The sequence below is a fragment of the Bos grunniens genome, chromosome 24, assembly GCF_055505025.1.
Source record: "Bos grunniens cultivar Pamir isolate PY7600 chromosome 24, Bosgru_T2T1.0, whole genome shotgun sequence".
Taxonomy (NCBI): domain Eukaryota; kingdom Metazoa; phylum Chordata; class Mammalia; order Artiodactyla; family Bovidae; genus Bos; species Bos grunniens.
The window spans coordinates 32249891-32277558 of NC_141188.1; the positions used below are offsets into that span (position 1 = coordinate 32249891).

Below are 27668 nucleotides of genomic sequence, written 5' to 3' on the forward strand. Positions count from 1 at the left end.
CAAAGATGAAAGTGTAAAAATACAGTCAACTTTTAAGACCACTCAAGACACCACCATCATATGCCTAGTAGTTTATGTTAATAGGCTTCTGTTGACTCTCAGGCTCTTTACAGTGTGGCGTTTGACATTTGCCCAACTGTTGCTTTATTTATGAAGAGACAGGCTTGGCATTGCCTGGAAATGCAGTGCTTTTTGTATAGCGCGCTGGGCGAAGTCTGCGGCCTGGCAGACAGCTCCGAGTACACGTACTCAAAACGTGTTTCTGGAAGGCTTCACTTTTTGGACTGTAGAAAAGTTCTGAGTTTGTATTTCCTATAAAGAGTTTTTCTTACTTACATCTTAAGATAATTTATCGTGGGTGAATAACTCAAGAGATGCTGATCAGTTAAAGTGTTCATCCTCAGCTCAGGAGAGAAAAAGGATCCCACATTAAGTGCCTGCTAGCCTGAGGGAATGACGTTAGATACGAGACAAACCCAGACGTTCTAATGGTGAAGATTGTTAAGCTGTGGAATCTACTGAGAAGATAGGTTGTGAAATCGTTAGATTGGAGGTTGTATTAAAACACATTCTAAAGACAAATTTTTTGGCATCTGATGAGTAGATATAAGAAGAAAACTGCATTTGTTTCTTTTGAAGGGCATGTTAATGTTTTTTTTTTTCTCCACCAAGTAAAGACTGATTCATATGCAAAAAAGAGGTCACACTTTTAAATGGATCTTCGTGTTTAATTAAAAGAATTACATTAACTAAATTGAGAAAGAGTGGTTATGATATTAAAGCTTTGAAATCCTGGAAGGGTGGGGGCGGTTGGAGGAGGAACATCTACTCCTGTCCCTTGATAAATCTGAGCTTTGACATCTTGAGTGGTTTGCTCAGGATAGCATCACAGTAAAACTGGCCTTTTAATTGCTACATCAGTGCTTTTTCCTCAGAACCACTCTGCTTAGATGCACTATTTAACCCTTAAAGCCAGTTTTGCTTTGAATTGTTTTCATAGTATGATAAATATATGCTTGTTTTTAAACTTTTAGGACAATTATAAGGTTGGCTCATAGGGTCTGTGGTTAATATTATAGTACTTACCTAGAAATTACTGGCATTAATTATTGCATATTTGGAAAGTCACAAAACCATGCTGCATAAAACTTGGATAAGATCCTGATGCTGGAAAAGATTGAGGGCAGGAGGAGAAGGAGGCGACAGAGGGAGAGATGGTTGGATGGTATCATGGACTTTTGAGCAAGCTCTGGGAGAGGGTGAAGGACAGGGAAGCTTGGTGTGCTGCAGTCCACGGGGTCTCAAAGAGTCAGACAACAACATAAAACTTGGAAGCTAACCAGCTATCTCCTTAAGCCTCCTGTGCTGAAGTTTTCATCAGTTTACTTCATTCAGGATTAGGACAGATTAGCTTCCACTGTAGGGGGCACAGGTTCAATCCCTGATTGGAAACTAAGATCCCACAAGCTGGGTGGCAGTGGTTAAAAAAAAAATTAAAAATTGTTGATTAAACATAACATCCCAAAGATATAAAATAAGATCTTTTGTGCAGAGCTATATTGTAGGTATAAAAAAGACCTGTGGATTCAGTTCCTGTATAAACTTTTCTAGAAATCTTAATTTTTTATTTTACTTGATGCATGAGATTTACAATAAACTTTTTTTACTTTTATTTCAGATGCTGGATGAAAATAACCATCTTATTCAGTGTATAATGGACTATCAGAATAAAGGAAAGACCTCAGAGTGTTCTCAGTAAGATTGATATGAAAGTTTTTTGGTATTTCTTTTTCTGTGTTGGTTAGTTTTTTAACTTTTCTTTCTTTTTAGGAATAGCTTTATTGAGATATAACTTACATACCATATAATTCACCTGTTTTAAAGTGTACAATTCAGTGATTTTTAGTATATTCATAGAGTTGTACTATTATCGCTTTGATCAGTTTTAAAACATTTTCAACAGTCCCGAAAGAAACCCTGTGATTAGCAGTCACTCCCCATTCTCACCTCCTAATGACACACCCGCTGATAACCACTAATTTGCTTTCTGTCTGTGTAGATTTGCTTATTGTGGACACTTCATACAAATGAATTCATTCAGTACGTGATCTTTTTTGACTGCTTTCTTTTAGCATCGTGTTTTCAGGATTCATCCATGTTGAAGCTTATATCAGTATTTCCTTCCTTTTTATTGCTAAATAATCTTCCATGGCTCTACCACATTTTATTTATCTATCAGTGATGAACATTTGGATTGTTTCCAGTTCTTAACTATGATGAGTGATGCTGTGCACATTTGTGTGAAATTTTTTTGTGTGACTTTTCTTGATTTTTGTAAAAGAAAAATTTGTTACTTGGGCTGGAGGATATATCATTTTTTTCCTTACACTTCTTATCCTGTGTTATAAATTCTATAACAATTCTGTGTTCAAATTTCTGTAGTCTGATTTTTGGAACAGTTAGATCTTCACATTCATAGTTAGGTGCGTATTCTGTTGACTCTTGAACAGCTTAGGTTTAAACTACACAAGTGTGCTTACATGGATTTTTTTTTCAGTGTAGATGTACTGCAGTGCTATATGATCTGTGGTTGGTTGAATACATGATGCAAAACCACTGAGGGCAAGCTGTACGGTTATACTTGGATTTTCAACTGCAGGTGGCTCAGTGTCTTCATCCCTTTTGTGTAAAGGTCAACTGTACGTGGTTGAGAATGTAAAGTTTACATCTAATAAATAGAGAATTGATTATCACTCGTAAGAACTGAACTTCTTATTTTAAAGTAATGATGTGTCTGAAATAAACAGTACCCTATATCTAGTAGGATCTGATAGAGTGGAACAAATTGAATATTTTATCAAAAATCTTTAGAACAGTACTGTCAGCAGAAATACATTGCAAGCCACATAAGTCATTCTACATTTGCTTTTGTGTGTGTGTTAGTCACTCAGTCGTGTCTGACTCTTTGCGACCCCATGGAATGTACCCCACAGGGTCCTCTGTCCAAGGGATTCTCCAGGCAAAAATATGGGAGTAACTAGCTATTCCCTTCTCCAGGGGATCTTCCTGACCCAGGGATTAACCTGGGTCTCTTGCATTGCAGGCAGATTCTTTACCATCTCAGCCACCAGTAGGCACATTATACAAGTAAAAAGAAACAGGTGAAATTATTTTTAATAATATCTTACTTAACTCATTGTTTCTAAAATATCACTTCAATATATAACCAGTATAAAAATATTAATCAGTTAATTTATGTTCTTTTGTTTCATACCAAGTCTTTGAAATCCACTGTGCATCTGATTCTACTAACATCATCTTGTACTAGCCTCAAGTTCAGTGTGTCTAGTGGCTACTGATGGAGAAGGCAATGGTACCCCACTCTTATCACGCTTGCCTGGAAAATCCCATGGATGGAGGAGCCTGGTGGGCTGCAGTCCATGGGGTCGCTAAGAGTCCGACTCCACCGAGCGACTTCACTTTCACTTTTCACTTTCATGCATTGGAGAAGGAAATGGCAACCCACTCCAGCGTTCTTGCCTGGAGAATCTCAGGGACGGGGGAGCCTGGTGGGCTGTTGTCTGTGGGGTCGCACAGAGTCGGACACGACTGAAGCAACTTAGCGGCAGTAGCAGCAGCAGTGGCTACCATATTGGACAGTTCAGTTGTAAATACTTTTCTCCCACTGTTGTTTTGGTATTCATCTATTTCCTGAAGATCTCACTGGTCTGCTCTCAGAAAGGTGTTTTTCAGCAACTCTGGCTCTGCACGGCTTTCATTCTGTGCCGGTCTCTTGGCCATTATCTGATTAACCCCTTTCCTAATTTTGAGTCCTTCATGACTTCTCCATGACTCTTTCCCCTTTGCTTAAAATTATTTTTGAATTAAAATCATAAAGCATAAAAGTTTGTAGAGATGAAACTTTGTAAAAATTTTTATTTATTTTAATTGGAAAGTAATTACAGTATTGTGATGTTTTTTGCCATATATCAATATGAATCGGCCATCGGCATACACTTCTTATTTCTCATTCTTATCTCTATTCTCCATAGAGGTAATTATTTCTCACTCTTATCTCTATTCTCCATAGAGGTAACTACTTAACGGTGGTTTAGTTCTGTCTTTGCAAACATTTTTCTGTGCATTTACAAATATGTGTTCATATTTATATAAACACATTCAGACATTTTGTTTTCAATAGGTTAAAGTTTTATAAAAGGAATGGCTGGGTCAAAAACTGTGCTGAATCTCCAGATTACTCGATTGTATTGTACTGGTTTGCCTTCCTCCAACTAGGTTTGAGAGACCTAGTTTCCAACCATGTCTGCCAGCAGTGGATAGTGGCCATCTTAAAACTTTTTTTACATAGATTGGTGAAGAGTGGTATTTCTTCCTAAAATTTTTTATTTTAAAATATTTTCACTCTTACAAAAAAACATTTCAAAGATAGTAGAAGAAATTCCTGTGTCCTTCCCTGAAATTCCTCAAATGTTAATGTATTAGCAACCTTGCTATGTCATTAATCTCTTCCCTACATGGTTTTTCTGAAACATTTGAGAAAAAGTTACAGACATGATTCTCTCTTACTTTTATAATATCTTTGTGTATTTCATAACATATTTCATAAAAACAGGCACAACTTCTTACGAGTCTAATTGTTCAAATCAAGATTCAATACTGTTGTCTAGTTTCAGACTTTTTAGAAATTTTACCAGTTTTCCCGTTAGTGTATTTGCTCAGGTCCACAGTCTGGTACAGGAGCAGATGCTATGTTTAGGTTGGTCTCAGAATCCTCTCATCTGGACCTGTCCTTCAGTTTATCTGTTCTCTTTCATGATGCTTACACTGTTGAAAAGTACAGGCCAGCTGTGTGGTGTGTCCCTCACTGTGGAGCTTGCCTGCCGTTCGTCCTCGGTGAGACCCATGCTCACATACTTCTGCCGTCTTCTCGGTGCGTCCGCGGCGGCTGTGTGACCGTGGTCTGTCCCAGCATTCATGATAACTTTGGCCAGTTTGTTATGGTGCTGTCACGTCTGCCAAGATTTCTACTATAAAGTTACTATTTTCCCCTTGATAATTCCTATGTTTTGGGGAGATACCTTGAGACACATGTAACACTGTTTCTTAGCCTGTTTCTACATGTTCATTGTAACATCCACCAGTGATTCTTGGGGCTTCCCTGGTGACTCTGGTAAAGAACCCACCTGCCAATACAGGAGATGCGGGTTCAGTCTCTGGCTTGGGAAGATCTCCTCGAGAAAGAAATGGCAACCCACTTCAGTATTCTTGTCTGGGAAATCCTTGCCAGCTCCTCAGTCCATGGGGTCGCAAAAGAGTCGAACACGACTTAGTGACTAAACAGCAGTAGACTTAGTGACTAAACACCAGTAACAACAACAGTTCTTAACTCAAACAGTTACTACTGTGTTGGTTGCCAAAAGGTGACAGAATCTGTCTTTCCTTTTACATTGTTTGGAATCCTACTGTAAGGAAGAAATTTCCAAAGCTCTGCTCCCGTTCATTCATTCATTGATTTATATCTGAATGGACTTAAGGATTTTTATTGTATCCTCTGGATTATAATTTGTTAGTCTGTATATTTCCTTTTTCAAATTGTCCCAAATGCTGGCCACTGGCAGCCCTTCGAGCTGGCTTCTTGATACAGCTCTTATTATTTTTTTGAGCATTTACAGAATTTTATTGCATGACAAAATGTTCCAGGCTTATCTTGTACTTTTTTTCTGGCCCAGTCTGGAATTGTCCATTTCTCCAGGCCCTCGTTCTTTTTTTGGAAAATAATATTCAGAAATTAAGATCTGAATGCTAGGATCTTATTTTCTAATCATTTGTGCATTTTGCATTTTATGTCACCTCTGCCATTTCTTTTACGTATATTTTCTTTGATGAATCTTGCCTGTTTATATGTGAAAAATGCTTCTAAGAAATTACCAGCGGAGCTACTTCCTTAGCTTAACTGTGGCTGATCATCAGTTGTCAGGAGATCACTACCTCAAGTCGGCTGTGGAATAGTAACAGCTGTGAGGCACTGATGAGACTAATCGTTTTCACTTGGGGCTTTTTTCTTTTTACTGCCTTCATCCAGCACCTCTGCCGGTCCACATTCCCCACCCTCCCCCAAGCCCCGGTAACCACGAATCTAACTTCTTTTTCTGTGCGTTTGTTTTCGAAGCACAACTGACCTATAACACTGTGTTAGTTCCTGGTGCACAGCATAGTGATTTGATCCTCCTGTACATTACAAAGTGATCACCACACCTGTGACTTTAAAATGCCAGGCAGAGCCGAGGGCGTAGGGTTGGTTCAGTTTCCTATAGGCCTTGGCAGTAAGTGACGGGGATAAGACGTATTCAGATCTAAAACCCTCTTTTCCAACTTGTTGGCAAAAGTTCATCCTGTCTTATTCTTTATATTGTCAGCATTTTCGTGCATACTGTCATTTTCCTCTTTCTCGGCCTATTGGCATAGACCTCATTTGCTCACATAGATGTATCTGGTATAAATGGGGCCTAAATTGATTTAGGTAGAATCTTAAATTCTGCTCTTTCTCTTGAATTTAATTTCATTCTTAGAGTTTTCCAGGTACTCTTTATTTCTCAAGTTGTCAGAATTGGTTTAGGAGTGAAGAGAAAAAAAATCTCTCCTCTCAATGTTAATAAATGTTCTTGTTTCTCACAGGAGGAGAAGCGAAAGGAAAATAAAGAGAAACGTCAATGACAACCATTTGGGAATTGACAGTTCAATTTTAATTAAACAGTTCCTTAAGATGTGATAACTGCCTCAAGCAGAGTTTTTTATAAATAAAAAAATAACTTTATTTTTATGAACACAGTATATATATTGTAGAAAATTAGGAAACACGGATATATAAAATTTAGAGAATGAACACCATATTCTCATCACCCAAAGATTTTTTGCTGATTACATCAACTCCATGGATGGTAGGCTGCTAGGCTCTTCTGCCCTTGGAATTTTCCAGGCTGGAATACTGGAGTGAGTTGCCATTTCCTACTTCAAGGGATCTTCCTGACCCAGGGATCAAACCTATGTCTATTGTGTCTCCTCTTTGGCAAGAGGATCCTTTACCACTAGAACCACCTGGGAAGCTCTGTTTGTGTGTATTACTCTTTCCTTAGCTACATACATACATTCATTCACACACAGTCATGTAAGTCAGTGCATCTCTGTGGAGCTTGTACACCCAGCTCCTCTTCGCTTGAAATTCTGACAACGTACATGTAAGAATATATTATTGCTCTCTTGTGGTGTTTGGTTTGAGCATTTTCTAAATGATTCCATATATTTGCTTAAATCAGCCCTTTTTTTTTTCAGGATGATTGCATCTATTTCAGAATGTGTTATAAACAATTCTCAAATGAAAAATTTGTGTTCATCATAATATAAATGAATTTTGTTTAAAATCTCTAGTTATGAAGATAACTTTTATTCTGTACATTGTATTCCTATTAACCTATAAATATATCTTCATAGCTTCTAGGTAAAGATGTCTTTTTCAAAATGAAATCTCATGATTTTTGATTCATTTTATAATTATATCAGTAAATTCAATAGTGGTTATTTAACTTTTTTCAGGGTAATTGATATAGTGGCTCTTAGTGGAATCTTTGGGAAGTGAACTGCCTCACAATTAATAGGTTAATAATTAAGGCTATTTGGAAGTACCTGTCGGTATTTATTAGGCAGTTACCATCATCAAATATAAGATGTTGAATATGTTTTATATCTGCCCTTTGTTTATTTAGTTTTTTTATATAAGATATACTGCTTTAGAAATTATAAGCATATACATTAAAAACTGCTTCAGTGATAAATTAGTAGTATTTATAGAATAAAAAAAGTTTCTCAGAAGAATATTTGTAGAAGAATTGAGAATAAGCTTATTTGGTGAGTGCTGTAAGAAGAATGCAGTTTTACCAGAGAGAAAACCTGATGAAGTTACTTACAAAAGACCCATTAAAATTTTTCATTTTTACCTCTCCCCTTATATTAGATAAAAAGATTTGGCTATTGGGACGGTTGTAGCAATTTGACTGTGTTCTGTGGATTTGATTAACATTGTATCAGCATTCATTTCCTCCTTAGGATGGTTGTACTGTAGTTATGTAAGGGAATATCCTTGTTTTTGGGAAACTGACAAATGTAGTATTAGGAGTGATAAGTATTATGTCAGTAACTGACTCTCAGATGGCTTTGGGAAAAAGTGTGTAGTTGCATGCACATGTATGTTGATTTGTGTGTTTAGAGATAGTCTGAGACAAATGTAAAATGCTGACAGGGAGTGTGGGAGAGAGATATTTGGGAGTTCTTCATACTATTCTTGAATTTGGGATTATTTCAAGATTAAAAATTAGGATTTGAAAGTTAGGGAAATGTTTTAAAATACTTGATAAAAGGTGCTGTATTTGAAGATACTTAGAACTACAAGCACTTTATGGATCCACTCTCACTGCCAGTATTTTTTAAATGGGGCCTCAAGAGTGTGGCAGATTAAATATTTTAGTACTGATTGACTGAGTACCAGTAACCATGACTACAAGTTTTCTTAAAGGGTCATAAGTAAGCCATAGTTCTTAGTAACGTTGGCATTTTTATTTTTGATAGGGCAGTCAGCAAATCTCATATCTGAGTACGTGTATTACAGCCTTACCAGTACTCAGAAAAAGAGGAAAACTTGAAGGAGTAGCCTTTGAAATGCATTATATGTTCTAATTAAAAATGGCTGGTTGGTTTTTTAAAAATGGCAAGATTGTGGAACCCTGCACCTTAAATTCCATTTAAGATCCCTACAGAATAATGAAGTAGTTCCAGCTGGTGGTGCCTGTCAGTGCTGTTTGATGAATTTCAGTGGCATAATTATGAATTATGAATAACTTCAAAATATTATTTCTTGGTCCTTGTTTGTATAAGGGTCATTGTAACAATATTACGTATGATTGAGCAGCATAGTATATAATATATGTGAGGAGGAACGTAAAGAACCTGTAGACTTGTTTTTAAACAACAATAAAAAAATAGTAACAAAAGGAAACAAACCTTGGGAAGTGTTAGGTATGTCTTACCTCCACGGTGGTGATATTTTCACAGGTGTTCATGTATGTCCAAACATCAAATGGTACATATTAAATATGTGAAGTTCTTTATAAATATCAGTTATAACTCAATAAATTTTAAAAAACCAAGCAAACTACAAAAGCATAATCTTGTTAGTTAAGAACCTTCAAGTTCAGTGAGAAATAAGTTTTGTTCCCCACTAAATAAGAAAAAAGTAATGAAACCAGTTTTTCTAACAGGAAAAAGAGTTTACTAGTTTTTCTAACAGGGAGAAGGCAATGGCACACCACTCCAGTACTCTTGCCTGGAAAATCCCATGGAAGGAGGAGCCTGGTGGGCTACAGTCCAGGGGTTTGCTAAGAGTTGGACACAACTGAGCGACATCACTTTCACTTTTCACTTCCATGCATTGGAGAAGGAAATGGCAACCCACTCCAGTGTTCTTGCCTGGAGAATCCCAGGGACAGGGGAGCCTGGTGGGCTGCCGTCTATGGGGTCGCAGAGTTGGACACGACTAAAGCGACTTAGCAGCAGCGGTAGTTTTTCTAACAGCAAAGAATTTGCTAGGATTTATGGTGTCTGTTGGGATCTGTATTAGAAGGCTTTATTTAGCAGAATAAAGGTGTTTTTTACTTATTTCATAATTTTAATTTATTTACTGTTTATTAGTAAATGAAATTCTAAAAGAATAATGATCTGATGCAGATTTTAAGTTTGTATTTTGTGTGTTTACCAACACAAGTAATTGAATCACTGCTAATTTCAGTCTGGTTTCATTGGAATTAATTTTTAAAATTATGAAGAGAGGCTTAGCAAAAATTATTCACAAGTAAATAGCAATAAACATGTTTAGCCACTTCACGCCAATAATGAGAGTTTGCTTTATTTTTTAAAGTTAATTCGTAATGGTGTTGGTGTCCTGTTCTTTACTCCATTTCAGTGCTTTAGCTTGTAACTTTTTTTTTGTAATTCAGTTCTGTAGCTCAGTCATGTCCGACTCTTTGTGACCCCATGAACCGCAGCACACCAGGCCTCCCTGTCCATCATCAACTCCCAGAGTTTACCCAAACTCATGTCCGTTGAATCGGTGATGCCATACAACCATCTCATCCTCTGTCATCCCCTTCTTCTGCCTTCAGTCTTTCCCAGAATCAAGGTCTTTTCAAATGAGTCAGTTCTTCGCATCAGGTGGCCAAAGTATTAGAGTTTCAGCTTCAACATCAGTCCTTCCAAATGAATATTCAGGACGGATTTCCTTTAGGATAGACTGGTTGGATCTCCTTTCAGTCCAAGGGACTCTGAAGAGTCTTCTCCAACACCACATTTCAAAAGCATCAATTCTTCGGCGCTCAGCTTTCTTTATAGTCTAACTCTACTACTGGAAAAACCATAGCCTTGATGACACGGACCTTTGTTAGCAAAGTAAAGTCTCTGCTTTTTAATTGGAGACACCTATTTATTGTCTTCTCGAAGAAGGCAGTGGCACCCCACTCCGGTACTCCTGCCTGGAGAATCCCATGGACGGAGGAGCCTGGTGGGCCGTAGTCCATGGGGTCACTAAGAGTCAGACAAGACTGAGTGACTTCACTTTCACTTCTCACTTTCATGCATTGGAGAAGGAAATGGCAATCCACTCCAGTGTTCTTGCCTGGAGAATCCCAGGGACGGCAGAGCCTGGTGGGCTGCCGTCTATGGGGTCGCACAGAGTCGGGCACGACTGAAGTGACTTAGCAGCAGTAGCATTTATTGTCCTCTATATGCTAGGTCCTGATAGTTGGGCAGCACAGCTACAGCAGGCATAAAGTATTGGTCACTGCTACGGGAATGAGGATAAAAAAACGCGTGGTTTCCACCTCCTTTCTGACATTTTAACAGAGTGTGTTGACTGTACTTGACTTTGAGGTTTTTGGCAACACGAAAATGGCAGAGGAAACGGAATGAGCATATTAGTTTTGTTGACTCCTTCATCCTAGATCTCTTTGTAAATGTATTGGGTTAGCCGAAAAGTTCATTTGGATTTCCCCTAAGGTGTAATATATAATATGAAAAACCAGAAGAACTTTTTGGCCAACTCAGTAGTTTGTGTGGAGCCCTTACCTGTCTTAGTATATTCCATTTTCTATGCTGTACAGTCTTGTACAAGGTATTAACCTTTCTAAACCTCAGTTTCTTCATCTGTAAAATGGAGAAGATAAGAACCTTTACCTCCTAGTGTTGGTTTGATGTTTAAGTATATAAAGCATGTTTAAGTATCTAGCATATGGCAAGAGCCCTGTGTTTATTTTTGTCTTTGAATGTACTTATTTGCAGTTATTTTGCAGAAGAACTAGGAAAAAATTGAAGTGCTGCTGATGTTCATGTAACAGAAATCTCTTACTAAAAACTTGAGAAGTAGAATGCTGTTTGTGTGTAAGCAGATAGGAAGAACATGATTTTTTAATATTGACATTTGTTTTGTTTTAATAGGTATCAACAGATGTTGCATACCAACTTGGTCTACCTTGCTACAATAGCAGATTCTAATCAGAACATGCAGTCTCTCTTACCAGCAGTAAGTACCTTTAAAATAGTGGGAAGTGTAGATAATATTTGTGGAATTCTGTACAGAAGGACCGATTTTTGTTGAGTGATTCTGAGATTTGCTTAGGAATCCTTCCCTCCTCTGAGAACATGAAGATATTCGTTTACATGATCTATTAGCTTTAATCTTTTGCCTTCATATTTAATTTGAATTAATTCATCTAGAATTGATTCGCTGCCCAAGGAAGTTGCATCTATCCATCTATTCATTCACCCATCCACCTACCTATTTATTTTGATGTGTAATCACACAAATTATTTAGGAACAGATCTGTAATATTTTAAAGCAGATCCCTGTCCATCATGTATGTAATTTAATATGCATCTCTAGCAGATAAGGACTGATATCCCATGTAACAAACTTAGCCAGAATCTCTTAATGTCTTATAATAATCAGGATGTTTTCAGTTTTCCCCAGTTATATAAAAATAATTTGAATGTTTTGCTGGTTGTTTGCCACAGAATTCAAACAAGGCCTACTCTTTGCTTTGGTTGATCTGTGTCTTAGGTCTTTCTTAACCTGTATCAGTTTCTTTCATTCTCCATTTACTTACTGAAGAAAGAGGGTCATTTTTTTGTAGAATTTCTCACATTCTGGATTTGGCTGTTTGTAGCCTCATGATCCTTTAACATGTTCCTCCATCTCATTTTTATTTCCTTTAAATTGGTATTTTCTAGATGGAGAGGCTCGACTATAATTAGATTTATTTTATGTTGAATATTTCATTGATTGCACCATGTAAGTGTTGCTGTTGTATCTCGTTGGGAGGAACATATTCTGTTGTCCCATTTTTAGTGATGTTAAGGTTGATCAGTGCTCACAGTTGATACCGGTTCCACCAGACCATTATAAAGTTCCTCATCTACCTTTCAGTTGATGGGTTTATCAGTCATTGGTGCTCGTTGGTTGGGTCCATTGTTTCTTAGGATCTAAGAATGATAAATTTCTCATTTTACAGTTCCTCCTGCATTGTACTTCTTCTAAAAAGGAAAATTTCAGCAAATATTTGGTTATCTTGAAATAGAGTTCCTGTAGGAAAGTCGTGATAAAGTCTTGATTCTATTCGTTATCAATTTTTTAATCAATTCATCAGTTTTCAGAATAACAAGTTGGTCTGCAGCACCTTGCAAAGGATGACCAAGGATTTTGTCTTTGTTTTTATTATTATCTGAACGTACACATTTCTATATTTTTAATGTGTTTAAATCCGTTGAGACACTGTGATGCTCAAGTTTTCTCACCTTTGGTCGGTGGGAATCCCTTCCTTTGGCGTCCTATGTCCTGCTGACATGATTCCAGTATTCTTGTAGAGCTTATTTGCTTTAGAATTTGTGAGAGAGATAAAACTGACTATATTTCTGCCCCAGAACTATTCTGCCCCAGCTGTTTTTTCAGCTAGCCTTTTTTTCTGTGGGAGTTGATATTTAGAGACCACAATTTGGACGTTTGGGGCATTTGTTATTAAGTTTGAGTTTGGTTGTTGTTCAGTCACTAAGTTGTGCCTGACTCTTTGCGACCCCCTGCAGCCCACCAGGCTTTCTTGTCCTTCACTATGTCGGAGTTTGCTCAAACTCATGTCCATTGAATTGGTGATGCCATCCAACCATCTCATCCTCTGTCGCCCCCTTCTCCTCCTGCCCTCAGTCTTTCCCAGCATCAGGGTCTTTTCCAATGAGTTGGCTCCTTGCATCAGGTGGCCAAAATATTGGAGCTTCAGCATCAGTCCTTCCATTGAATGTTTGGAGCATTTTCAGTGGACAGAGATAGTAAGCATGTTTTTTCTTTTTAAAAATAAAGAAAATATTAGTGATATTTTTCATCTCAGGAAAGGTTTTTTTTTAAACTTAGCTTTAATTTTGTATATTAATGTCTCTTCTTTTTCTAAAAATCTTGATGGCAACTTTATAGTCACTTGTTTACTTTGTACTACTATGTATGTAACATAATTTCAATATAGCAATATCAGGGTTGCCACTAACAATAATAGGCTTGTTCTTAAGATATATCTCACTAAGGGTATATAATGAATAAATTTTGTTTTGAATCTGAAATAATGTGATTTTTTTACCATAATCTTGATTACCAGCTAGTATGAGGAATAGGTTTGATTTTGTTTGTTTCCAGGTAGATAATTCTCTCGTAGCATTATCTATTGGGAAAACAAAGCAAAATATCTTTTCTCTACTTCTGTCATGACACCTGTATCATATATCAAATGCCCATATACCTGGGGGTCTGTGTCTTATTTCTTCTGTTCCATTGGCTGGTTTTGATGATTTCCTCTGTCCTGTCACACTTGTCATAGTCAAGACTTGTAATAAGTCTTGATGTATATTAGAAAGGTTCTTTACTTCTTCCTTATGTTCCTTTTTTTTTCCCCAAGACTATCCTGGGTACTGGTCCTTTGCATTTCCTTATATACTTAAACTTATCAGTGTGTTCACTATAACTGCATTATGATTTTCACTGAGATGACTTTGACTGTCAATCAGTTTGGGGAGAATTGATGTCTCTGCAATACTGAGTCTTTCAAATCATGATCATTTGCATATATTTTGATTTATTTAGCCCTTTACTCCCTGTCAATGAAGTTTTGTGATTTTCCTGGAGAGGATTTACACACTTCTCTTTGGATCTATTGCTAAGTACGTTGTCTTTTTAAGGCAATTTTAAAATGGAATCTTTGTGCTTTTTTGTTTTATTTTGTAACTGTGATTGCTGTTTACAAAGAAACGCAATTGGTTTTGAATCCCATAGTCTTGTTCAATTCTTATCTCTAACAGTTTTTCTGGGGATACTTTGTTTTCTCTATTCACCGATGTATCATTTGTGAATAATGAGTTTTGTTCTTTTCTTGCCAGTCCTTAGACCTTTATTTCTTTTGCCTTACTTCTCTGGCTAGGACCTCCAGTATGTTCCTGAGTAGAAGTGCGGACAGAGGACATCTTAATCTTGTTCCTGATCACAAAGGGAAAGCTTTCACTGTTTAACCATTCCCTGTGATGTTCCTTGTAGTTTTTTGGTAGATACCTTGAGTCAAATTAAGGAAGTTCCCTTCTGTTTCTTTTGTGCCAAGAGTTTATATATTGAATGGATGTTAAATTTTATTAAATACTTTTATTGCATCTAATGAGAAGATCATAGTTTTCTCTTTAATCTGTTTACTTTATTATTTATTTACAGATTAATAACTTAATCTATTATTTCTCTTTAATCTGATTTACTTCTTATTGTTCAGTCTTGAATTTTTTAGTAATTAACCTACTTTTTCATGACCTACTTGGTCACAGTCTTAAAAAAATTGCAGTTTGTTGAATTTTTGATCACGATTTTTATGTGTGTTGATGAGTGTAATTGCCTTTTAGCTTTCCTTTCTTATAATGCCTTTGTCTCTCTTTTGTTTTGAGGTTATGCTGGCTTTATAAAATGAGCTGCAGAATTTTCCCACTTTTTCTTATCTGGAAGAATTTGCATAATATAGCTATTTCCTAGATGATTGGTATAATTCTTTAGAAAAGCCATCTGGATCTGGAGTTTTCTTTGTGAGAAGACTTTTATTTACCTGCTCAATTTCTTTATGGTTATAGGACAGTTTATGCATTTCTATATTTTATGAGATACCTATTTCAGTAAATTGTGCTTTTTAGCATTTTATCTAAAATTTCAAATTTATTGATAATAAAGTTTGTAGAATAATCCTAACATCTGTTAGGGTTTTGTAGAATTTTCCTAACATCTATAGGATCTGTAGTGATAGTTTCTTTTTTTAAATCCTCATTGTAGTTTATTTGTGCCTTCTCGTTAAAAATCTTTTTTAATCACGGATGCCAAGTATTTATTGTATTTTTTCTCTTAATCTTTTTAAAGAATCAGTGTTTGTCTTTGATCTTTCCCTGTTGCATCATTTCTCAAACTCTGTTCTCAGAACTGCATTATATGTAAACATTACTGAACACTCTGAGGAGTTTCATATGTTATATATATGATGTATTTATTTTATTTTACTTATTATACTACTATTCATTTAAAATGAACGATACTAAACTCATTGCATGTTAATATAAATAAGATTCTTTAAAAAAGAAAAAACTATGTTTTTGAGAACTAATTTAGTGAGGTAAATGATACTGTTTAATAATCTTGCAAATTTCATTTGAATGTTTGGCTTAATAGAAAACATCTGTATTTTCATATTTACTTCTGAATTCGATCTAGCATAATATGTTTTGGTTGAAGTAGAAGAAAACCCAGTCCCACACAAATAGGAAGTTTATAAAGGGAAGAATATTTTTAGCCTTTTCAGATTGTTGTGAATAATCTGGTAGTATAGCACATCTCAGCAAGTGTTGTTTTTTTTTAAAGGTTGGTTGCAGTCTGGAATCTGAAATTTTATCAGTACATTTATCTTATTCCAGTACCTTAAAGTTCATTGGTCTCTCTTGCACTTTTGGAGGATCTTTTACTTACGCATGATTTCAGAACATCATGATTTGCTCATTTGGAAAATAATAAATTCACTTAGTTCTGCACAGTTTCTAAATACTGATATGTTTCAGTATGTGATACCAAAAACCACATTTGTTGAAATCACCACCAGTCTTATCAGAAAAGTCTCTTATATATTGGGATGCTGTCAAGCTCAAGATAGAAAATATGTTTGCCAAATTCCCATTTCTTCCTTGAAAAGTCAAGGCTCATTGGCAATGTGATCTTTGGCAACAAGTACTGCCAGTTGTTTTCCAGGCTCACTGTGTCCAGTGTTGAGGAAATGTCTGCCTGGATAAGTGTAATTTGTCTAGAAATTGTTCTTTGAAGTAAAGTTGGTGTTCCATGAAGGGAAGTGAAAGTGTTAGTCGCTCAGTCGTGTCTGACTCTTTGTGACCCCATGGAGTGTAACTGGCCAGCCTCCTCTGTCCGTGAATTCTCCAGTCAAGAATACTAGAGTGGGTTGCCATTCCCTTTCCCAGGGGATCTTCCCAACCCAGAAATTGAACCTGGATCTCCTGTGTTGCAGGCAGATTCTTTACCATGTGAGCCACAGATGTTCCATGAAAAAACGAACCCCAGTATTCCATGAAAACAGTGCCTAAATCAGCAAGCAGCTCAGTCACAAAGTGTTTTCATTTCACTTTGATTTGTGGCAGATATGTTTATTATTTTCTCATTTTGTCATCACATGGAGAATTTAATAAATGAATAATTTTTACTGCTTCATCAAGGACATTCTTAAGTGAAACAGACTTTCTCTTACTGCCAGTCTGTGATAGTCAATAATACAATGATTTAAGTAGAGTTTGATGCCTTGATATAAGGCTGCATCTGTTATGTCCACTTTTGCTGTTGCACCATGATGTTATAAATATCAACACAGCCTAAAAGGCAAACATCATCTTAGTACTATTATGGAAATAGTTTTCACCTTTCGGATTCCCTAAAAGAATTCTTGAGAACCAGACTTTGTGACATTACTCTTTTGTCTGTTTTTGGCTATGGCTCGTTTCTGATCTTACTTATTGTTTCATTTTATTGTCTTTCACTGTATCTTGCTGTTCTTTTTCTGAGTTTTAAGATGAATGCTCGCTTCCTCAGTTTTAATCCTTCCATACTCATTTATGCATTTGAGGGCATAAATTTCTGTCCAGTTCTTTGGTGTAGCATATTCATATTTATTCAGTTCCACATATTTTATAATTTCCATTGTTATTTCTTCTTTATACATGGGTTGGTAAATATATTTCTTAGTTTGCAAGCAGGGAGATTTTATTGTTTCTTTTTCTTAATGGTTTCTGACTTCATTGCATTGTGGGTAGTTAACACTTCATATGATTTCAGTTCTTGGGAATTCTTTGAGATTTGTTTTATGGTCCAACATACGGTCAGTTTTTATAAAAGTTCCATGTATTCGTTAGCCCCTCAGTGCAGAGTCCTATATATGTTGACTGTTTCAAGTATTAACTTGTTTCGAACAAGTTAATCTTGTTTGAATCTTCTATTAATGACTGATTTTTTTTTTCGTGATGTTTCATTTTTGTGTTTGTTCTATCAGCTACTGAGAGGTGTATGTTTAAAATGTCCAAGTATAGTTATAGATTGACTGTTTTCCCTCGTACAGTTTTAAGATTTTATCACACCGAGGCACTGTTAGTGGGTGCTTATATGTTTAGAAATGTTACAGCTTTCTGATTCTTTGTAACATGTGTTGTTATGAAGTATTCCTCCTTGTAGCTAATTATGCTTTTGGTCTTAATATCTACTTGTCTGGTTTTTGTGTAGCTCAGTCTGCTTTCTTTAGCATTTTCATGTTGTATCTGCCTTTCCATTTCTTTGTGCTAGAGATACCTGTTTTATGAATAATATGTAAACTTTAAAAAAAAATCCAATCTAACAATCTTTGTTATTTACTTGAAACATTAAATCCATTTATAGTGAACGTAATTGTTCATATATCTGAGTTTAAACCTGCTGCTGCTGCTAAGTCGCTTCAGTCGTGCGACCCCATAGACAGCAGCCAACCAGGCTCCCCTGTCCCTGGGATTCTCCAGGCAAGAACACTGGAGTGGGTTGCCATTTCCTTCTCCAATGCATGAAAGTGAAAAGTGAAAATCAAGTCGCTCTGTCGTGTCCGACTCTTTGCGACCCCATGGACTGCAGCCTACCAGGCTCCTCCACCCATGGGATTTTCCAGGCAAGAGTACTGGAGTGGGGTGCCATTGCCTTCTCTGGAGTTTAAACCTACCATCATATAAACCTACCATACAAACACTTTGTGTTTGTCTCATCTGTTTATATTCCTTTTTACTGTTCTTTCTGTCTGGATAATTTTTTTATTATTCCTTTTACTTTATGCTCGTTTTTATATACTTACATGCTTACTCTTCTTTTACTATATAGGTTACTATACAGTTAATTCAAGAACCCTCAGATACTGTATTTCTATTCATTTTCTCAATGACTTATCTATTGTTACACATTTTAAATCTGTGACTATTTACTCACAAGTGATAATTACTTTTTGTAAAGTTAGTATTCATTAGCATTATCATTGTTGCCAATTTTGATGCTTTTCATTCCTCCCTTCATTTTCAGCCTTTTCTCTCAGATCATTTCTTTTTTTCCTTCCAAAAGAACATATTTGAACATTTCCTTTTAGCACTGGTTTGGTGGTGGCACATACCTTCAGGTCTCTTTTTTTTGTATATGTGATCTGAAATTTTTTTTTTTTTTTTACTATCATTCTTATAAGATGCTTTAGCCAGGGACAGATTTTAGGTTGGCATATGAGTACATTAAATTAATAATGCTGTTGTTTTCTCATCTTTATCTATTGACAGCTGTGTTGATGTAAATGTTTTTATTCTGAAGGCAGTTTGACTGTGTTGAAGAGTTTTGCTTTGTCTAGAGGTTTTTGCAGTTTTAGTGTGATCTCTCTAGGTATTATATTTATCTATTTTCTTTTTATTTATCCTGCTTGGTGTTTTGTTGAGATTTCTGAAGTCTGTGGATTGAAATCTTTGATCAGTTTTGGGAAATTCTCAACCAGCTTTCTGTCCTGCCTGTTGTGCCCACAGCAAATGTAGCCCCAGATTTGGGCCCATGTCTCTGCATTTTTTTTCTTCTGGAGCTTGGCCTGTGCATTTTTAATTGCTTTGTCTGTTCTTGTATGTCATGAAAAATATTTTTCAAATATTTTCTCCAGCTTTTTTGTTGTCTACCGGGGAGGATTTGAGTGACCTCCTTTGCCATCACCCTATGTGATTCCTTTAAGTATTAGAATTCTGTTTTGCTATCCATAGTATATTAATTATTTTTATGGCTTCTCAGATATGCCTGTTTCACTGGAGAGAGAACACACTTGCAGAAGGACTGCTAAGTACTGGGTTCTTTGAGTACTGTATTTCATCCTCAGAATTCTTTAAAATATTGGTCCCATTTCATGGTTGAAGAAACTGAGTCTCAGGATGATTCGGGTGTCTTGGTAAGTGGTAGCATGACCCTTGAACCCACGCCTTACTGAAAGCGGTTCATGCATTAAATCAGTCAGTCATGTTACTACTAGGATGGAATGGAAATAAAAGTTTGATCCCTTTGCTCTTAAGTTTGTGTATCAGGGTAGGAGTTGGCTAGATTTTTCTAGAGCTTGAATCGAATCTAAATTTTACAACCTGCAGTGACTTGATTGTTCTGTTGTGTTGTTAGGTAAATGAATGCCTTAATCACTTTTATTTCTTTTTTGTCTAGCATTGTTCTTGTCCTTAGGTGTTAAGTTTGTAAAGAACATGTTAAATGAATGAGTCTGCTTATAGTTTGGGGACTATACTGTGGATTTAAGATGTAGGCCAAGAATTTCGCTTATTGTCACCATGGTGGCCTATGGTGATTTTTTTCTTTGCTCCTGTTCTAGTACACCTGAAAGATATAACACTTTTCTGATCATGTTCTTGTCAAAACAGTAACACATTACAGGATTCTCAAGTCAGGGCATTGAGTGTGGAGAGGGGACATTCTCCCCCAGGCTGTTACCAGAATCCTGTGGGTGGCTGGGGAGTGAGCAGTGTGCACAGTGTTCTCAGGTGATCCTGTTACTCCTTCCAAATCCCTTTGGCCCAACCAGGGGAGAGTCTCTGTAACTTATGATACTGTGCAATTCTGAATTTTGTCAGTTTGTCTTGATTTGAAATACTGTCTTCATAGAATATGGAAATATCTTAAAGTCTTCAATTCAGTCACTCGGTCGTGTCCGACTCTTTGCGACCCCGTGAATCGCAGCACGCCAGGCCTCCCTGTCCATCACCAACTCCCGGAGTTCACTCAAACTCATGTCCATCGAGTCGGTGATGCCATCCAGCCATCTCATCCTCTGTCATCCCCTTCTTCTCCTGCCCCCAATTCCTCCCAGCATCAGGTTCTTTTCCAATGAGTCAACTCTTCACATGAGGTGGCCAAAGTATTGGAGTTTCAGCTTTAGCATCAGTCCTTCCGATGAACACCCAGAACTGATCTCCTTTAGGATGGACTGGTTGGATCTCCTTGCAGTCCAAGGGACTCTCAAGAGTCTTCTCCAACACCACAGGTCAAAGCATCCATTCTTTGGCATTCAGCTTTCTTCACAGTCCAACTCTCACATCCATCCATGACCACAGGAAAAACCGTAGCCTTGACTAGACGGACCTTTGTTGGCAAACCTTTGTTGTCTCTGCTTTTGAATATGCTGTCTACGTTGGTCATAACTTTTCTTCCAAGGAGTAAGTGTCTTTTTATTTTATGGCTGCAATCACCATCTGCAGTGATTTTGGAGCCCAACAAAATAAAGTCTGACACCGTTTCCACTGTTTCCCCATCTATTTCCCATGAAGTGATGGGACCAGATGCCATGATCTTCGTTTTCTGAATGTTGAGCTTTAAGTCAACTTTTTCACTCTCCTCTTTCACTTTCATCAAGAGGCTTTTTAGTTCCTCTTCACTTTTTGCCATAAGGGTGGTGTCATCTGCATATCTGAGGTTATAGATATTTCTGCTGGCAATCTTGATTCCAGTTTGTGCTTCTTCCAGCCCAGCGTTTCTCATGATGTACTCTGCATAGAAGTTAAATAAGCAGGGTGACAATATACAGCCTTGACATACTCCTTTTCCTAATTGGAACCAGTCTGTTGTTCCATGTCCAGTTCTAACTGTTGCTTCCTGACCTGCATATAGGTTTCTCAAGAGGCAGGTCAGGTGGTCTGTATTCTCATCTCTTTCAGAATTTTCCACAGTTTATTGTGATCCACACAGTCAAGGACTTTGGCATAGTCAATAAAGCAGAAATAGATGTTTTTCTGGAACTCTCTTGCTTTTTCCATGATCCAGCGGATGTTGGCAATTTGATCTCTGGTTCCTCTGCCTTTTTAAAACCAGCTTGAACATCTGGAAGTTCATAGTTCACATATTGCTGAAGCCTGGCTTGGAGAATTTTGAGCATTACTTTACTAGCGTCTGAGATGAGTGCAGTTGTGCAGTAGTTTGAGCACTCTTTGGCATTGCCTTTCTTTGGGATCAGAATGAAAACTGACCTTTTCCAGTCCTGTGTCCACTGCTGAGTTTTCCAAATTTGCTGGCATATTGAGTGCAGTACTTTCACAGCATCATCTTTCAGGATTTGAAATAGCTCAACTGAAATTCCATCACCTCCACTAGCTTTGTTGGTAGTGATGCTTTCTAAGGCCCACTTGACTTCACATTCCAGGATGTCTGGCTCTAGGTGAGTGATCACACCATCGTGATTATCTGGGTTGTGAAGATCTTTTTTGTACAGTTCTTCTGTGTATTCTTGCCACCTCGTCTTAATATCTTCTGCTTCTGTTAGGTCCATACCATTTCTGTCCTTTATCGAGCCCATCTTTGCATGAAATGTTTCCTTGGTATCTCTGATTTTCTTGAAGAGATCTCTTCCCATTCTGTTGTTTTCCTCTATTTCTTTGCATGATCGCTGAGGAAGGCTTTCTTATCTCTCCTTGCTATTCTTTGGAATTCTGTATTTAGATGCTTATATCTTTCCTTTTCTCCTTTCCTTTTTGCTTCTCTTCTTTTCACAGCTATTTGTAAGGCCTCCCCAGACAGCCATTTTGCTTTTTTGCATTTCTTTTCCATCGGGATGGTCTTGATCCCTGTCTCCTGTACAATTTCACGAACCTCTGTCCATAGGCACTCTATCTATCAGATCTAGTCCCTTAAATCTATTTCTCACTTCCACTGTATAATCATAAGGGATTTGACATCCCTTATTCTCTCTAGCTTTTATGGAGAACGCAACAGTGTTGGTTCATAGCACGCATCTTGAGATTTAGTTACTCATTTCTCTTGTCCATCCTCAGGAAAGTAGTAATTATTGAGAAGCCAATGTGGTAAAATGTAGCTTACCATAGAAATTCAATATGCTACCGTAGAATTTTCTGGCTCAGAATTTACTAGTCCATTCTCACCTGTTGCTCAGTTATACACTTTACTGAATTTTTTGCAATTTTTAATAATAGCATTTATATTTTTCCCTATAGATCAAATAGGACAGTAAAAATTATTATTGTTTGTATTCAAGGCAGATATTATTTTACCATCACCTAGTTAAGAACTATCACATAGGAAAGACAGATTTCGTTACAAACCTACCGTTATTTCAGATTCATTTAACACAGAGGCACCATTTTACATATTTTGCTAAAGAATATAGATAGATATTGCCATTTATGTACTTTGAAATAAAAATTTTCCGTCTTAATACTGGTCAAAGTTTTATTTGAAGTCTGTTTGTGACCAATTTTCATTTTAAAAAATGAGTATTTTGAAGCTTGTTTGAAAAGCAACATTAGCAAAGGAGGAAGAGTTTTAGAGAAACTAGAAATAAATCGATCCTCATAGTAAGGGGAACAACAGAGAGTTGGACCAATAAAGAAAAGCTGGGCTAGAGAGGGGAAAAATCAGCTGCAAGGGAAGCAGTTGGATTAGAGATGAAATAGGAAGAACGGTGAATTTGGGAAAACTGAAATAGCAGAATACATATCACCAATTGGCAAAAAGGGATAGAATATACTAGTTACTAACTGTAGAGTGAGAAATTTTGACCCTGAAAAAAGACTGTATGTTTTGGGGTGATTTTACTCAAGTTTTCCAGATTGAAGTTTTTCACTTTTTTTAACTGGTTGTAGGAATTGGAAATGTGCCCATTCTTATATGTAAGCTCAACTCTCAGTTTTTAATCACTCCCCCAAAGAGGGATTATGTGTTTATAGTAATATTTCATGTATCTGAAACTAGGCCAGATCTAGCAAGCCTCTTCTGTTTGAATGAAAGTCAAGAATTAAAAGACCAGGAATAAATGGAAAAAGACCTAAAAGGAGAAAGACGACTTATAAAGCCAGTGTATTAACCATTAGGCATTGTACTCCTTAGTCTGGGTCCTGGGTATTCTTTTCTTGTTTCAAATGCATTGTAAGTTTCTAACAGAAACTATTCTTAATTTTATATATGTTTTACCAGTTTGATTTTTCAATTTTAAGCCCATAATCAGAAAGCAGCAAATCACAAATCAGAACTCAGAAGAATGTAGTCTGTGGTCAGGCTTATTTAAAAGCAGTATGCCTGACATCTGAGGTGACATTGAAAAAGCCCAAATATTTATACAAAGTTGGCATTGTTCAAAGTGCACACTATTCTGAATCCATTTAGTATGTGTATATAGGGTTCTGTCTACCTTATGATGTTGGAGGCATCACTGGAATATTGGTTTTCAGAGTTGGTATTTACTGTCTACAACAACAGTGGGCTTCCCTGGTGGCTCAGATGGTAAAGACTCTGACTGCAATGCAGGAGACCTGGGTTCAATACTTGGGTCAGGAAGATCCCCTGGAGAAGAGCATGGCAACACACTCCAGTATTCTTGCTTGGAGAATCCCATGGACAGAGGAGCCTAGTGGGCTATATAGTCCATGGGGTCGCAAAGAGCTGGACATGGCTGAGCAACTTTCACTTTCAAGTACCATTGATTTAGGAAAGAGTTATGAGAGAACAGTTTAAATTTTAAAAAGCTTTTATCTATTGATTTAATTTTTCTTTGGGAAGAACTTGGGGAGAAAATAGTCTTTTTTTATTGTGGCATTTCATTTTGAAGACATACAGTCTGGAAATATTTCTACAGAATTAAAGTTTTAGAGCTGGAAGGAACTTGGATAATCATATAGTCTAGTGTTTCTTTACCTTGGCTGCACATTTTAAAAGCTTTTCAGTTGATTCTATTGTATAACTAGGAATTGAGGATTTTATATTGCTATATATTTTGAATGGGATATCCAATGACGTTTGAGGATATGTAAAGCTTTGGAAAAATATGATTCCTTTTTCTGTAGTATCTACCTTCATTTGATGTATACCATGACCATTTTACAATATGAGAATTTACAGTTACTCTATGAGTCTATTACATGGAGGACTAAATAAAACACTTCAGGGTGTCCAGTATGTAGGAGGTACTCAGCAAATATTGATGGTGATGAAAATGAAGGTAGTATGCAATTGGAACGGACACATAGAAAGAGAATGCAGATTTGGGAGTGTTTGAAAGAAGATTGGCTAGATTCAGTTACTGAACACATATGCAGGATAAGGGAAGGAGTTTGGAGACTTAACTGATATTCACGCCCTTCACTGAGTTTGAGTGTGTGTGCATTTAATTTTAAAAGAAGGCTGAAAGTTGATTGGAATTGCTTGTCTTGGCTTTGCACTTAATTCACTATGAGCATTGAGTTTTAAAAAGAATCTCTAATTTAACCAGGTAATGTTAGGTATTAAAGATAATTTTTGTTTAATCTATTTTCTGTACAAAAAAAGAAAAGTCTTAAATTATTACTAAAAATCAGCTTAGAAAAAGTAGCCTTACACTTTATATGTTGTTTTTTTATTTCCTAAATTGCATTTTTGGAGGATGCACACTTGATAGTCTGAGTTAGCGTTGAGCACTCAATTAGCCTTTCCTTAGACAAGTGTCAATAAAAACGGTCATATATTTGTCTTCAGGTCAGTGACCGTGTTGGCAGAGCACTCATTGGTTAAGATGTTTCACTGACTAAAGTTTGATATTATAGGATTTGCTGTTTACAAAATTAGCTGTTTGCAGGTGTGATCCAAGTGAAGTGAAGGAACACATGGTTAGAGCTGTGGAACATTTTAAAGGTTAGCAAGGTCTGTTTCATTTATAAATTTTAGCTTAATTTTTAGCACAGGTAATAATACTTTGATGTTGTTAGAACATTAAGGATTGCAAAAAGCAATACAAAACCCATCTCCAACTTGTCTTCGTGCTGTGTTTTATGCAAATAAAAGCCAATGTAAATACATACTTTCCCCTTCTTTTCTGTGCAAGTAGAACCTTGCAGTACACACTGTCCTATTTTATATTAGTTTTTTTTTTTTTTAATGAAAGCGTTTAAAATTTTATTTAGATTTATGGTACGGACTTTTCTTCAATATTGGCATCTTTTCAGAGTGTTTCAGAATGTTTTAAGTGTTTGATGAACATGATCATGTTTATTTGGTCAGTGTGATGATGGTGAAGCTTGTGTTAACTTCTGTGAGTTTTCTTTGTTTACTTTTCTAGTTACTCAGCTCCCTATTTTTACCTGCCCATGAAATGCTGATGATCTATCCTTGAACATTTTTTTTTTTTTTTTTTACTATACACACCCATTCTGGGAGATTTCACTCACATTCCTGGTTTTTTATATTCTTGACTTGAAGATCCCCCTCTGTATTCTTGGGCTTCCCTTGTGGCTCAGCTGGTAAAGAATCCGCCTGCAATGCGGGAGACCTGGGTTCGATCCCTGGGTTAGGAAGATCCCCTGGAGAAGGGAAAGGCTACCCACTCCAGTATTCTGGCCTGGAGAATTCCTTGGACTGTACAGTCCATGGGGTCAAAAAGAGTCAGACACAGCTGAGCGACTTTCACTTTCACTTTCTCCATATTCTTGGTTCCCAAATAGTATCTTCTTGCCCGGGTGTGCACCGTGAATCTAGCTTCCATTTGGCATACCCAGTTTGAATATTCCTCACCACATGATGTGGGCAAAACTCATCTCTCTCAAGTTTCCTCTGTTCCCTGCTGTTAAAGGGGAAAAAAGTGCACAGCCTGCATTTTCGTATTTCCTGTCTCAAGTGAGTAGTATAAACACTGAGTTCTTTACTGAGAAACAGTGATCATCTCAGACTGCGCGCTTTTCTTTCACCAGCCACAGCTGTCTTCTTTCTCTTCTACCTTAATAAGTGCTGCAAAATAAAAGGTGTCTAATTAAGACATTTTGGTATTAAAAACAGAGCAAGACAGCAGGTGAAACGGTCTTCTGAAATGTCTATCTGTATTTTATATGCCAGAGCATTCTATAAATGAAATTAAAGACAACAGTAATTCTGCAGTATAATTATATGCTATTTTAGAAGTATGTATATTTCAAGTACATTTGAAACAGAAGTGATTAGTTCTTCTATTGAGGATTAGAGAAGGTTTCATAAAGGAGGTAACCATGCATTTCATAGAGAATTAATTTATGGGAACACATTTCTCTACGCTAATATAGGGAGCATTTTGTCAACACTGTTGCCTATCTTGTCTTTTCAGACTGCTAGGAAAAATCATGATAGGTATTTGCTGGATAGCATGAATGAGGAACCGAGGAGACCTTCCTAAACTGTTTCAGATTTGTGTAAAACTCATTTTGGGAGACTGGTTTTATGACTAGGAAGTAAGACAAATAATGATATGGATGGGGCTTTTGTATCCACTCTTGGTTGATTCATCAAGACTCTTGTGTGTGTCTAAGGATCATCTCTTTATCAGTTTTTGGAAGTATTTATATGTGTATATGTGTCTATATGTAAAATATATGTAGCCTGTTTTAAATAATTTCCTTTTAATCTGTTTCTTTATGTCACTTGATTGCCTCCTTTGGGGAATTATTTTAGTGACAGTTAAACTAATGATATTTATACAGGTCAAAGATTATTAAACTAAAGTTTGTATTTTTCAGTTTTTTAAAATATTCTAAAGAAATAGTGAAGATATTTTATAGTCAGAATTATTTTTAGTTTTATAGTAAATTGTTTAAATTTGATGGCTTCTTAATTTTTTCCCTAAGTATCAGATGCCTGCTGTGTGTTAGGCAATAGTTAATTACTTTACCAAAACACAAATACTCCTGCTCTTTTGGATTTTATGTTGTACCAAGCAAGGCAGGCGTGATAAATAATTAAATCATGTTGCCTGTTAGGAGATAGAAAGAGCTAAGGAAAGGCAAACAAATAGGAGAGGAAGAGGTGTATTAGAAATACTGGAAGCTGGGATGGAGTTTATAATATGAAATTAGAGTGGTCAGGGTAGACCTCTTGGAGAAGGTGAAGTCTGAGCTAAGACCTGAGAAAGTGTTTTAGGCAGAGGAAACAAGCAGTGGAAAGCTCCTGAAGTGAGACTGTGCCTGGCTTG

The 27668-nt window shown here is 36.7% G+C and overlaps 1 protein-coding gene across 8 annotated transcripts in view; it reads left to right on the forward strand.

The window, feature by feature from the left end:
• Positions 1 to 27668, forward strand: part of SS18 (SS18 subunit of BAF chromatin remodeling complex) — a 76599-nt gene that overhangs the window by 1756 nt on the left and 47175 nt on the right. For all 8 annotated transcript variants that reach the window (XM_086372911.1, XM_086372912.1, XM_086372909.1 and 5 more), the window contains exons 2-3: positions 1679 to 1755; positions 11557 to 11641. In XM_086372911.1, the coding sequence (XP_086229037.1) occupies positions 1679 to 1755; positions 11557 to 11641 (162 nt within the window). The remainder of the gene's footprint in view (positions 1 to 1678; positions 1756 to 11556; positions 11642 to 27668) is intronic.